Genomic DNA, 13,228 nt, shown 5'->3' with positions numbered 1-13,228 from the left:
TTTTAGGTTTGTATATATTCTTTAACCCTCCAACTATCAATTGCATCCTTTTGCCATCTCAACTTTTAAATGTTTATTATTTTGATCCTGCCATACATTTATGTCTACCATTAACTCTTCAACCATTTTGTTGTACTACTTGTAATAGTTTCTAGAACTGGTACGTGCTTGGAACTTGCGTCAATAAAGATATCATCTTTTTTATACAACATATATATGCAACAATCGAAAGATGGAGAATATGATTAAGTTTGTACAATAAGTGTTTAACGAGAATAAATTAAGAGGGGCTCTAAGTGTTAATTTTTTGGAAGAGCCAATTAAATCATTTTGGATGAAATGTACCATCGTGACACTGTCTAAACTCATTTTACCTAAAGTCAAAGGCCTGATTAAGACAGATGATTTTTATAGTCGTCCAAATACTAGAATCACCACAGTCCAAATTAGAATTCCAAATACTAGAACCACAGCCAACATAAGAACAACATCCAAAGTACACTCCAAATACTAGAACCAACCAAGAACAAGATAACAGTTCAGGTAGAGTCTAGGAAAAAGTTAACAGAAAGTCCAAGATGCTCCAGTCAAAGCCTATCATCATCTTCATCATTATAATTAAACAGCCATGTCACTCTAAGATCAACGTCTTGTTGCTGTTTGTTCCTTTTCATGGTGATGTGGCAAGGAATGATATCCACCTGAAAAAATGTTCAAGGCCTGGCTGGAAAAAATTTATTGACTCGAGAATTTGCAGCTTCTTTTGAATTCTTAAGGTTTTACACGGCCATTGCAGGCTAGCACTAGAACTAAGTAATTAACCAATGGTGGCTCAACTTAATACGCAAAGGCAAGTTGGCAACGGAGTTAGTGGATTTGCATCGTTGTTGTTATTTATGCATGGCATGTATCACTATCACTAGTTATTTTTATAAGTTTTAAGACTAACTTTAATTTCTTAAAATGGACAAAGAGACTAGATTTAACTGTTTACTTTAATAAAAAGTGGCTTTAGATATTATTATTGAGTTTTGTATTTTATGAGAGGCTTTTTCCTATTCTGTGTACTTAAGGCACAAGATAAGCACATGAAGAAAAGAGGAGGGCAGAATCCATTATAAAAATTTGATTTTATGCTATTTGGTATTTTTTTAAACTTTTTTTTCCTTTTTTTTTTCTGGAGCTAATTTCAACCGAATGATAACTCTTTTTAATGCGTGGTCTGGCTTAGGTCTTTTTTTAAAAAAAAAAAAAAAAAATTATCTGGCGTAGGTCAGTTTTATATTGATGTCGTTAATTTTGTCTTTATTTCGGTTCCTCTTGGAGTTACTTTCCTACAATTCTTCAATTCAGTTTTCTTGCTTACAGTTCAGCCAAGTTACTTTTCCTTTAATTTCCAGCCACTTTTCATATTTTAGTACTATCATTTTCCTATTTATGAAAGCCGAGTATTAATCTCCATTTGCAAATTCCTTACTGCGATTCAATTTGGTTTTGTTTAGTTTATTCCTAATACCCATCTAGTAGTTTTATTTGCCTGGGTCGCTTTCAGAGCGCTTCATTGAGCTACCGCAGAAATCTTTGAGTCAGGTCTTGGTATTTTTTTTTTTTTTAGGGAAAAATACCTTGGTGTCTTTTAAACTAGGGTAAAAAAAAAAAAGCCCCATGTGTAAACCTAATACACAGAAAAGAAAAGCCCCTCGTGGTTTCAAAATATACAGCACGACATCCCGTATTTTGAACTAAATTGTAAAGGTGATGAAATCCGTTAAACTTAACGGAAATGGACGAAATGATCAAAATACTCTGATACAATGAAGCAAAAGACAGCTCAAAAAAATCATTTGTTTTATTGTTTAGATAGAGAGAATTGAGGGTTAAAGGGTAGAACAGGTATATTTGTTAAAAATTAAGTATAAAATTTTTTTTTAGGTTCCAATAAGTCATTTCCATTAGGTTTAACGGATTGCATCACCTTTACAATTTAGTTCAAAGTCGGAATGTCATTTTATATATTTTGAAACCACAGAGAATTTTTCTGTGTATTAAATTTATCACAGAGGACTTTTTTATATTTTACCCTTAAACTATTAAGAAGTTCAACTTTTGACTTTCCAACGCTACTAAATGTATACTTCAAGCCTTCCAACTAATTAAAAGGTCTGTGCATAGTTCTTCCATCAACTAGAGTTGTTATGTGTAACAGAAATAGCAAGAGGGATAAACAAGAAGCGTTTTTATCCGCACAAGTTATGGGTTAGGGTAAGGAAATAGCAAGAGGGATAAACAAGAAGCGTTTTTATCCGCACAAGTTATGGGTTAGGGTAAGGAAATAGCAAGAGGGATAAACAAGAAGCGTTTTTATCTGCACAAGTTATGGGTTAGGGTGAGGTAAAATCATTTCGCTACTTGGTAAATGACAAGTCAATTTGAAAACTCTCCACTTCTTACACGAAGAAGATTTGAAAACCCAAAACCCTCAACGAGAAATTTCGGCTGTAGTTGCTTGAAGGACCGTAGATATCTGTAAGTGAAAGACATTGACCAATGTGCATCCATCGATAATGGATTAGACAATCAGAAGAAGGGATGATTTCATTGGACCATACACAGTGTACAATATGTCAATTTTGAAGCTCTTACAACGCTATGATTTTTCATTCATTTGCAGATATGTCTGGTGGGGTGGGAACAACTTGAAGTATAGTGTTCATTATGGGTGGTTTAGGGTGTTGGGTACAGAGGGTCTCAATAGTGGTTGAAGATGGTCCTAATCATGGGTTTTATTGTAAAAAATAACAAGTTATGCCAATGGGCCATGGAGTCGGGTTTAAGATAACAGAGTGGATTTGTATATTATTAGTTGTTGATTAAAGTAGACATTGTTTTAGTCGACAACACTAGAATCTTGTATGTATACATGGTTTTTAAATTGGATTACTTACTGATTAACTAATGAATAATAAATTATTTACTGATTATCATGTGTGTACGCTTTTGTCCACATTCTTTTCTTTGACTAGCGTACATGATTTTTCACCAAGGATTCTTTAAGTTCATTCTGCTGCTTATAATTCATTTTATAAACGCTAATTCTGTAATAACTCAAATGTTTTTTACAAGTTCTCTGATTATTCTTTGATGCCTTCATTGAGCTAAACCATCGTTTTCTGGACTGTGGTTTGTAATTACTACTATCATTGGTATGTTCAATATGGTTATGTAAATGCTCTACATTTAGGTACCTTAAATGTAAGAGAGAATGTTACTTTGTATCTTTTCTGATGGAATTCCTAAAACGTATATTGTATATTGTAGAATGTAAACTTGTTTATAATTCTGCACAGAACAAGTCTGTATTTCAATCAGAAACTTGTGTATGTGATTCATGTGTATGCATATTTGTGTATGTTTTTCTATAAGCTAGTGCTCTTCTAAGACATGAATATTGAGTTGCTCATCCTCATGAGCATTGTGCATTAACCAATAAAGATTTGGTAATGCCTGGACACTGCAGCTGAACTCTTTGTCTTCTATCGAAGTGTTTCTCATGCTTTCATGAATTTCTTTTGTGATTCTTCGACGAATTTACATGCAGCAAATTCGAATTTGATACCAGTGCACATTCTTTATTCCTTGACACAGAGCCAATTGTAATTTGAAGCGGGTTCCCAGATTCTTCTTCAAACAAGACCAACTGGTTGCCTTTGGGTTGAAGAAAGGATCTTGGTATATGGTACCTAAAATATAAAATGTCAATCTCTGATTTTGCTTGTAATTCTGTGTCAGAGATGGAGTAATAAACATAGAGCCTTTTAGCTACTTTGAGTAGCATGTTTCGTAATCAAATTGGATCATGGTAAATGTTCAAAGCATTGAGAAATTCTCCAAAGTTAAAATGATTCAAGCATTTCAAGATTCATAATCCTAGCATGAGGATCTTAAGAATTGTTGAAAGTATATGTATAAAGCTTTCCTTGTTTGAATAAAAAACATTTTGGGTCAGGTTCCATACATTGCTAAGGTGCAATATAAAGCAGTTAAATTATTTTTTTGAAGATAAATTTGGACTCCACGATTTGCTTCATTGCAGTATTTCAGAGGCTTCTGCATTTATATGTGGTGGCAACATACCAAGTCTGTGAGGGAGAGCCATCAGCTGTGGGAAATGAGACCCAGTATCTACCTATACTCTGCCCATTGATCCATGCTTCACCTTTCCCCATGGAGCCAAGATTTAATGATAATGGATCATCACCCTCAGGAGCATCAAACAGAACCTGTTGTTCCCAATCAAAATTAATATCTTTCAAATCGTGTACAAGTCAAACTATATATGTTCTTTTCTCTCTTTTGCTTAGGAAGAAGGAGAACGATTGGAAAGATCGCGTAGTATTTTATAGGCATGCAAGAAGATAACAAATAGTGCAGTGGAGCTTTGAATTTTTGGAAAATGGACATTGTGTTACAGTATGATCTTATATTTGCAAGTGGGTTTAAAGACCGACATTTGCTTCTTTCAGTTACACGAAAATCATCTGCAAGGCTCAGTATCATCTGGTAAAGTCTTTAGCTCCTATGGACTTTTGGCAACATCTTTTTTTTCAGTGGATCATCAAAGAGGTTAGGCACTTTCTAGTTTCTACTGACTAGAGAACTAAGATTCGTTTTGTTTCAAAAAGTAGCACTTGACAGTTTTTCTTTGCCCAAAATTGATAAAAAAATACAATGACTAAGCTCCTGAACCGTTCATCATTACCTTGTACCATGTTAGTGGTTGAGGAGAAGCACCAAATTTGCTCCACTGAGCTGCACTTGATTCTTCCAGCAATCCCACCTTTAAGTTTCATAAGTATCATTGGTATAAATGCATTGTTCTGAGTATAACAGATAACTAGGTATGTTCTACTAGAACTCTTATATAGTGCAAGGGCATGTCCAAAAAATGCACCTTTTGAGAAAACAATATTTGAAAAACCATTTGCAAAGCCAGCAAAAATATACAAAAATCATGTTGATGAACTTGGGAAATTGCAGCCTTGATTGTGTGTTATATTTTACTTGTATTTTCTCTTAGCTAGTATTACATATATATAAGAAAAACTGAAATTCATAGTGATGCTAATTTGAAGGCTTATGATTAACATAAACCTGATATCCCCAGGACGAATTGCTAAGGTCCTTGGTCCCTTGTTTGTCTTCTATAGTAACTCTCTGCAATCCGAGAGCCCTGCGCTCAAGATATGCTCCTGAATCCTACACATCACTCAAGATAAGCAGAAACAGGAAGATGGTAGAGTCTTAGTAAGATATTGATGCCTTTGATTTAGGATTTTAATCCACTTACTCTAGTGCTGAACAGATTTCTCTTTCATTGATTCTCTTGAGAAGGTGTTGCAAAAAATTGTGGAGAGTAATTAAGGTATAGATTAATGAATTTAGAGACATCCTTCTGTATGAGTTACCTCACAATGGAACAACTAACTGAAGGGGAATAATGATATGCTATTTTGGCAAGACCTGGGATAGGGTCCATGAATTTTTATATGTTGACAAGTATAACAAGTTAAGGTGTGTCTGTCAAGTACATAGCATGACAGCTGCTTTTGTCGTTTAAGAAAAGAACTAGTTAAATTGGAAGAGTTATATGAGATATTACCGGTAATCCAACTGTTGCACTGAGTAAGGAGATATTGTTCAACCCTTGACTTAAATTGATAGTTCTTTCTAGTGTAAAAGATGGGTTGTTATGAGTTCCATGTGCAGAACCTGAAGAAACATGAAAGTAAGTCCAATGAGATACTTTGTGGCCTGAAAATTTCCAGAAAGGCAAAAATGATTTTTACACAAGATATTGTCAATTCCCTGAAGAAGATGCAAATTGTCATTCTATATCAGTTTCAGTGTAAACAAGAACATAGCTTTTGTTGTTGAAGATCCATAGTCAAGAGGATGACATGTAGTTTTACTTGTAGTTCATTGTTATTGTGAATGTGCTTTACAAACTCGGACCAATTGTTTTGAAGCCAATTTCTTGCCTTTGCTTGGTTCTTTCTGATTTAATATTGCATAAGGGAAAAGCCTCTTGCTCGAATCAGTTATTTTAGCCTGATCTGGAATCAAAAGTGAAAACTTGATATAGATGATGTATAGATGGTGACTCTTACCTGCAGGTGCTCCATTTACAAATGCATGTAAAACATGTCCCAAAGAGTCTACACTAAGCACTGGCTGAGTTTCTGATGAATCAACACTGTCATTGCAGATGTTGTAGCTGTTAGTACATGAGAATTTAATTTGGCACTTGAACATTTTGGAAACTTTTCACTTGTATTCTATAGTTAATTGGAATTTTCTCTCACCATGCAAGTGTTAGGTAGCTTAGCTAATAGCTCTCATAAGGTGGAAGAAAACACTTCTATTAAAGATGCAATAGACAGTGATGAAACACTGTTTGGATTCGGTAAATTATTCACTAGACTTTGGAAGCATACACATTGGGCTTTCTGTTTAAAAGAGGTTGATCAGGACAAAAGATTACAAAATTTTCAGAAGATGGTGCATCTCACAGCCATGGTTTTGGAGCCCATGAAACCACTAGGTTTTTTTTTTTTGTCATAACGGCACATGTCTAGCCTACTCCTACTCTTAGGGAGGCGGAGGGAGGGGGGTAATCTACTCTATGGGAAGGCTCAACTAAGCCGGGGGAACCTGACAAGGACTGAACCATCGTCAAACCAGACGGGTGCATCACACACCCATGAAACTACTAGATTGCAAATCACATAAGTGCATGCCAAATGAGATTCTTATGCTCTTACAATCTGATATGCTGTTAGTTACCTGACAGTATACCAGAGGTAATCGGATCTGTCTTTTGTAGTATTCATGTGCTCTAACAATGAGTTTGACCTCAGTGTGGTCTCGTCAAATGTGGGAACAACTTCTTTGAATTCACTCCACTGGTCGGCTGAGTCAAACTTCAATTTTGGTAAAATCAATCTCTCATTACATTGAGCGGTTACCTGTTCAAACTTTTTAAGTAAGACTAACAATCTGATGGTTCAATTTCAGGAAGATTTCCTATCATATAAAATGGAAACATCTATTTGCATGAGAAAAAGAAAAGAGATATTTTTAATTCTTGGTGAATGAATTGATATTTCCAACATTTCTTCTGCTGTTTAGCAAATTCAAGGAGTAGGTGGATGTGTCATGTACCCCCTTTAGACCAAACATACGTTCATCAAGTTGGGCATATTTTATTCAGCCTAGATGTTTCTGAGATTTAAAGATGATGAAGATCAAAGCTCCAAAACTTGCCTTGGCGGTATTAAAGGCTACGTTCTTGCAATCGGGTAGAATGCTGATTGATGTTGAAGGTAGTTCATAAGAAGAATTTTGAAATTGCACCACCACTGTTGTTGCATTGTCATTGTTCAAAAGTAAAGCTGCACATTCCCCTGATTCTCCATTGTATATGTAGGCCTGGGTCAATCAAGATGATCAGTGTTGGGGTGTATTTTGCATGTGATGAAAATTATATAAATTGCTTTCTTCTGTTTCTTCCCTCTCACACGAGAGCTATAACCAGTTACTCTCATAATATGTGCTTCAGAAAAAGCTCAATATAGTAAATGAGATAAGCAGCATCTGAAAGAAATGAAATTGCTAATCTTACTTCCTGCTGCTGACCCAATGTTGCTATAGTTGCTACTCCTGAGAGTATTGTATGTGAGCATAGCTTTATCGCTGCATGTAAATCCTTGAGATGACCCCATTTTGGTTGGCTTAGAAAACCTGTCATTTTGCAGTAAATTTTCCTTGTTATCTGGAATACTAACAACTATCGATTGAGATTGGATTGCCTACCATATTCATCAAGAGGAGCTTGATCATAATAACTTGTGATTATGTATGATGACGCTGTCCTGCCAAAATTGGTGCCTCCATGATACTGGAGCGCAACCAACATAAACCTTTAGGCACTACAGACTCCAATTGATTAGCAAAATATTGAAATAATTGGACAAATGGAGGTAGATTCTACATCATCATTGATAAAATAATATGGATTTTCATGGTAAATCAGTTAAAAGGTTTATATATACTGCCTCAAGATCGAAAAGGTGGGAAGTCTCGTCAGATTGAATCTGTTTCTTACCATGTAGTAGTTTATAAAGCTTCCGTTCTTCCTTGCTATAAATAAAGCAACATTAAATGCAATGTCCTCTGCTGATCTTAAGGGGGTCTTGTCGCCATAAACTTGATAGCTTCAAGCCAAAACAGAGAACAGATTCTCAGAAACTCTTGTTAAAGTCTAACCACTATGCATCTGTATGATGAGCCTTGTTGTTTGATAGCTTACAAACTTGTCCAGTTCTCTGTCCAGAGTGCTGGTTTGTTAGGCGAATTAGGCCCTACGAATGTCACTCCACATTTCCTTCCATTACACGCATTTATCTGCAATAACCTACAGGCTTAGTTCTCCATTCTGTAACACCAATAGAACTGCAACAATATCCCTATTGGATCTCCAATGCTACTCAGTTAAAAGGAGAACATATCCATTATCCATAAAAAAGTAGATTCTTATTTCAAGGGCTAAACATTAAATTTGTCGTTATAGGCTAACTAAGATTGGTATGTATGTGAAGAATTTCTTGACGATATCCAGTTACTTAATATCCTGTTGCTTGACAATAAGAAAAGAGAACTAGAAACGGTTACCACGGGATCGGGAGCATCATCTTGCTTGCACATTACCCATGGGACACCAGTTTGAAGTCCCACGGCCATGGCTGCTGCCCATCGAACATAAGGGGGACCTTTGTCACCAAAACCTTTCTCCACATTTTGGTACTCGTTCTCAATCTGCAGTATTCAACTTCATCATTGCAACTCCAAATACATGGTGCTGTCTCAACTGTGATAATAATATATCAACCTGTTGAAGAATGATAGGCCCTCCTTGTGGAGCATATAGTCCTTCTGATTTGAACAAGCTGACAATTTTGGTTGTGAAGTTTTGCATATAAAACTGTCACAAAGGCAAATGAAAATGTGATTAACATTTACATTCTACTGTGACATATTGACGTTTCTTGTCTATTCGGTTATTCAGGACTCTTGATCAACAATATTCTTACTGTGAAAAAGTATGCTAAATGGACCATTGAACATTACTTTAAAGTAACCAGTCTAAATTTGAGAAGCACTTCTGCAATCTGCAAATAGATCTCTCACTTGTGCTTGGTAAAACGCACAGAACTGGATTACCTTAAAGGGTTCATTATCAGATCGAAAAACGATTCCTGGAACATCATGCAACCAAAATGGAAGACCTCTGCAACATCAAATCATTTCAATTAGTGATCAGTGATTTAGGTGTAACTTCAGTACTAAACTTTTTTTTATTTTGCAACTTTAAACGCTTTGAATACCGATAATATGGTATTCCATATAAGTATACATATTTATTCTTGATAGTTTTCCCTTTCATATGTGGACCTAACACTAATTTAAACTGGACAGAAAGTTGGTTATGCAAATATGTTCTCTGATATTGCAGTTTCAGTAACTCCTTTTACCCATATGTCCATTCACTCTCAATGAAGGGTCCAATCCGAATGCATGCATAGAGACCTTGAGCTTGAATTTCCTTGATGAATCTCACTATATCAAGTCTCCCACTGAAATCATACTGAATGGAAAAGCAACTGATTATTATCCAAGTAGATAGTATGTGGTACATACAGTTCATTGATGGATATATAGGATACCTGTCCAGGTTGGGGCTCATGAAGGTTCCAAAACACATAGGATTCAATCACATCCAGTCCACCAAATTTGGCCTTTGATATTAAAGATGGCCACATCTGCTATCAAAATAATTTGTCATATATTGTTTTTTCACGGCCAAGTAAATGCAGAATGGAGAAAAGATGAAAATTGAGAATAATGTTACACTGCAAATATTTTGAGAGAAGTATGATTAAGGTTAGATTCAGTAAATACGAACTCAGCATAGTTCATCAAACTGTTGAAATTGTTTGTAGAAAAGATTATTTGCTAATTAATTCATTGAATTAGATTAATAGATCATTATTTTAGAATTGGTTAATTATTGACACAGACTCCTAAATGAACTGGATCTGTCATGACATGTGCTTGATGGTGAATGATCTTGAATACACCATAAAAGGACAGAAAACTTCTCAAAGTTTGTCAGACAATTGTCACCACTGATTGGTGCTCATGAGATGTTCTCTTTTCTTGTCATTGTACAAAAGAAACAAAGAGAAATTTGATAACGCGAATAATAAGTTTATCCAAAAAAAAGGTTTATAATGATAATTGTGGGTTGGTATATATCCTTGACAAATGATAAGAGCTAAAAACACACATTCAAGAAGACAAGAAATAGATCCAACTAGTACTGCTCCCTTGTGAATTTGTGAAGAGACCTTGGTGCGTACGTAAGACGTCAGAGGAACATGGTATAGGGGCAGCATGTGACATGAAAACAGACAAAATTACATAGAAAACTTCGACCCGTGTGTATTGTAATTTTTTGGGAGTTTTCATACACATATATATATATATATATAGATACGTGAAAAAAATATTTTTTAAAATGTGATGTATGTAAGATAAAAAAGTAATTGAAAAATGTGATAAGAGATAATATCACAAAAAACCCATAAAATTTTTCCGTAAAAGATGCAATTCAAATAGGGATTCATATTTTAACGTGCAACTTAAAAAAAATTAAAAACACATATGAATAATATAATGTAACATTTTTTTGAGTACTATATATTAGACGGGTTTGTCTAGTGGGTACCTTGAGGGGACCAAATAAGAAATGAGCTCAGTGTTAGTTTCTTTTGAACAAAAAGATAAATTTGTTTTGTGAAAGTGTTGTAAATTTGGGGATAATTTGATAATTTTAAAGGTTAAACGGTAGGTCCATCTTCCTTTTTTGAGGTCACCAAATAGAAAAAGACTACTGAATTAGAGTTGGTAAGTCTTGCGTCAATGAAAAGTTATCCATCCTTTTGACACTGTATCCATAGTCTCTCACCAACCCTCTTTTGAGAAAATAAGGGTGCATTGTATAAATTAAAATTTGAAAAATTTGAAATCTAAATACTTAAAATCTAAAGTTTTGAAATTTGAATCCGTTAAAATTAGTAAATTGTCAAGTTTAAAATCCCAACATTCGAGTATATTCTGCATTAAATAATAAGTAAACAGTTTATCACTAATTTTTTAGAATATGTTCAACCCAAACAATTTAGGACCGCTTAATTAATTAAAATAATCTATTTTTGGTTATCAAACACGCTTGAGTAAGTTAAAATTCATGAATCAACAATGACAATTATCACATGCAATTAACATCTCACACAGGAATTGCATTCGATTGGGAAGATGGTTCACCACAATGTAATGAAACAACATCATCAATTAACACACTGTTCACGTATTTTTGACCTTTGCATTCCAACTCAATTTATAAGGCAGAGATTGACTGAGGAGAGCTAGTAGACATGGAATTAGGTAGGTGAAACCTAAAATCCCAAATAAACCACATCCAGGCTTTTGTTGGCAAAACCACGTACATGGCTCAGACTTGGAAAAATAGACTGTACAAGACACATTTTGTCCCCCCAAATTATTTAGTTCAACTAAGCTCATATAAAAGAAATAAAAACAGGCATATGATAACTATTATGAGGTTGACATCTCACAAAAATAATTTCTATTTTAGCATGTATCGAAGTGTGACAAAATTTATGAGGTTAACATGTCACGAAACAGAATTTGGTGTTGTAAGAACGTTAATGCTGTTCTATACCATCATCTTCTTGGAGCAATCTTAGCAAATACTTCCCTAAATGTAATGGCTAAAATGTCTATTAGCGTCCCTATCTTGTGTACAGGATTTGGCCCCAAAAAAATGACCAAAGGCCTAAATTTTGAAGAATCGATACAAAAACAATGAGCTCGAAATTCTAAATGTTGCTTTCTCCCTTCACCCCAAAAATAAACCAAGAATTATTGACCTCAACAGATGGATTTCTTTAAAACCAAGAACTTACCTACCGCAGAAAGCTGTATAAAGTTGTTGAACAAACTGCATGGGTTCCAATTCAGCACTAATTTATCACTTTCTAACACACGCACAAAGTTACAGGACATGGAGAGATTTGAGAGAGAACATACATCAGGGGTGCTTCGAGGGTAATGAATTGAACCAGAAAACAGAAGTTTTCTTTGCCCATCAATTATCAGTGATCTTCCATCATAAGTGACTTCTGCTCCATGACCGGCCCTTGTCACCAAAATCACTACTAAGTAGAAACAGCTTAACCTGCAAAATGCATCCATCTCCTCCAATGGCCGAAAAATGGTGTCCCCTAGTTTGCATGCAGTGATATATATATATTGTCAAGAATGCTAGTTATCTATAGAGGTAATGACAAGGCATTCCAGTTTCCTAAGACCCAAGAAGGAGAATGCTTTTCTGTCCTATTTATAAGATTTTCTGTTCTGTCACTCTTTCTGATGTCTGTATCTATAAACTTCGGAATATGACCCTTGGAAGCTAAGTTAGGCAAAATCTTTATTATAATTATACTGAAAGCTAGATTTGATGCTACAAAATATGCACAGATTTGGCATGAAATATGCCATAAAAATAGCAGCAAATTTGTCTTCTTCTTGAAAACTAAAATAATAGGTTCATCTAACTAGCTAGCGTCCAATATCCACCGCTAAGTAAAAATTTTTTGAAAAGATAAAGTTAAATAAAAAAAAATTATCTACATGTCATAGAGGACAATATATAAATGGGCAAAATATACTTTAACCCCTGTAGTTTAGCATTTTTTCACATAATACACTTATGGTTTCAAAAACTATACATAATCCCTTTATGGTTTGGATTAAAGTGTCAAAATGACGGAATTTGTATTGTATAATGGAGTCAACTAAAATATCAAAAGCACCCATATATAAAGTTGAAAATTATTTGTTAATTTAGGAAGGTTATGTATATATTTTAAAAATCATAAGGGGATTATATGGTAAAACACTAAACTAGAAGGAGGTTATACGGTAAAACATAAAATCATACGAGATTAAAATGTCATGCATATTATGTTTATATATTGGTCATTTCAACCATTTTAGTTTTTAAACAAGAGTAATGTCGACATTT

The 13,228-nt window shown here is 34.6% G+C and overlaps 1 protein-coding gene across 1 annotated transcript; it reads right to left on the bottom strand.

Moving 5' to 3' along the window:
* Window positions 1–3,290: 3,290 nt before the first annotated feature.
* LOC113715186 (beta-galactosidase 16) lies at window positions 3,291–12,609 on the bottom strand. Its single transcript, XM_027239429.2, has 18 exons — window positions 12,232–12,609; window positions 9,783–9,878; window positions 9,591–9,703; window positions 9,280–9,346; window positions 8,948–9,040; window positions 8,731–8,874; window positions 8,369–8,463; window positions 8,165–8,273; window positions 7,873–7,957; window positions 7,682–7,800; window positions 7,324–7,488; window positions 6,844–7,025; window positions 6,168–6,253; window positions 5,660–5,769; window positions 5,152–5,256; window positions 4,760–4,837; window positions 4,135–4,280; window positions 3,291–3,740 (listed from the first exon to the last, which is right to left on the bottom strand). The coding sequence occupies exons 1-18, from the start codon at window positions 12,394–12,396 to the stop codon at window positions 3,557–3,559; spliced, it is 2,142 nt and encodes a 713-aa protein (XP_027095230.1). The 5' UTR covers window positions 12,397–12,609; the 3' UTR covers window positions 3,291–3,556.
* Window positions 12,610–13,228: the final 619 nt, after the last annotated feature.

The sequence above is a fragment of the Coffea arabica genome, chromosome 10c, assembly GCF_036785885.1.
Source record: "Coffea arabica cultivar ET-39 chromosome 10c, Coffea Arabica ET-39 HiFi, whole genome shotgun sequence".
NCBI lineage: Eukaryota > Viridiplantae > Streptophyta > Magnoliopsida > Gentianales > Rubiaceae > Coffea > Coffea arabica.
The sequence above is the reverse complement of the archived record's forward strand: the minus strand, read 5'-3'. Positions and strand labels throughout refer to the sequence as shown.

What these genes read in the sequence shown, in the direction of transcription:
- LOC113715186 (XM_027239429.2), bottom strand. Translation starts at nt 12,396, where the DNA reads ATGGATGCATTTTGCAGGTTAAGCTGTTTCTACTTAGTAGTGATTTTG. An exon ending in GCTTTATAAACTACTACATG is followed by an intron (nt 7,958 to 8,164) that starts GTAAGAAACAGA and finishes GTTGCGCTCCAG; the next exon opens with TATCATGGAGGCACCAATTT. An exon ending in CATTGGGTCAGCAGCAGGAA is followed by an intron (nt 7,489 to 7,681) that starts GTAAGATTAGCA and finishes TGATTGACCCAG; the next exon opens with GCCTACATATACAATGGAGA.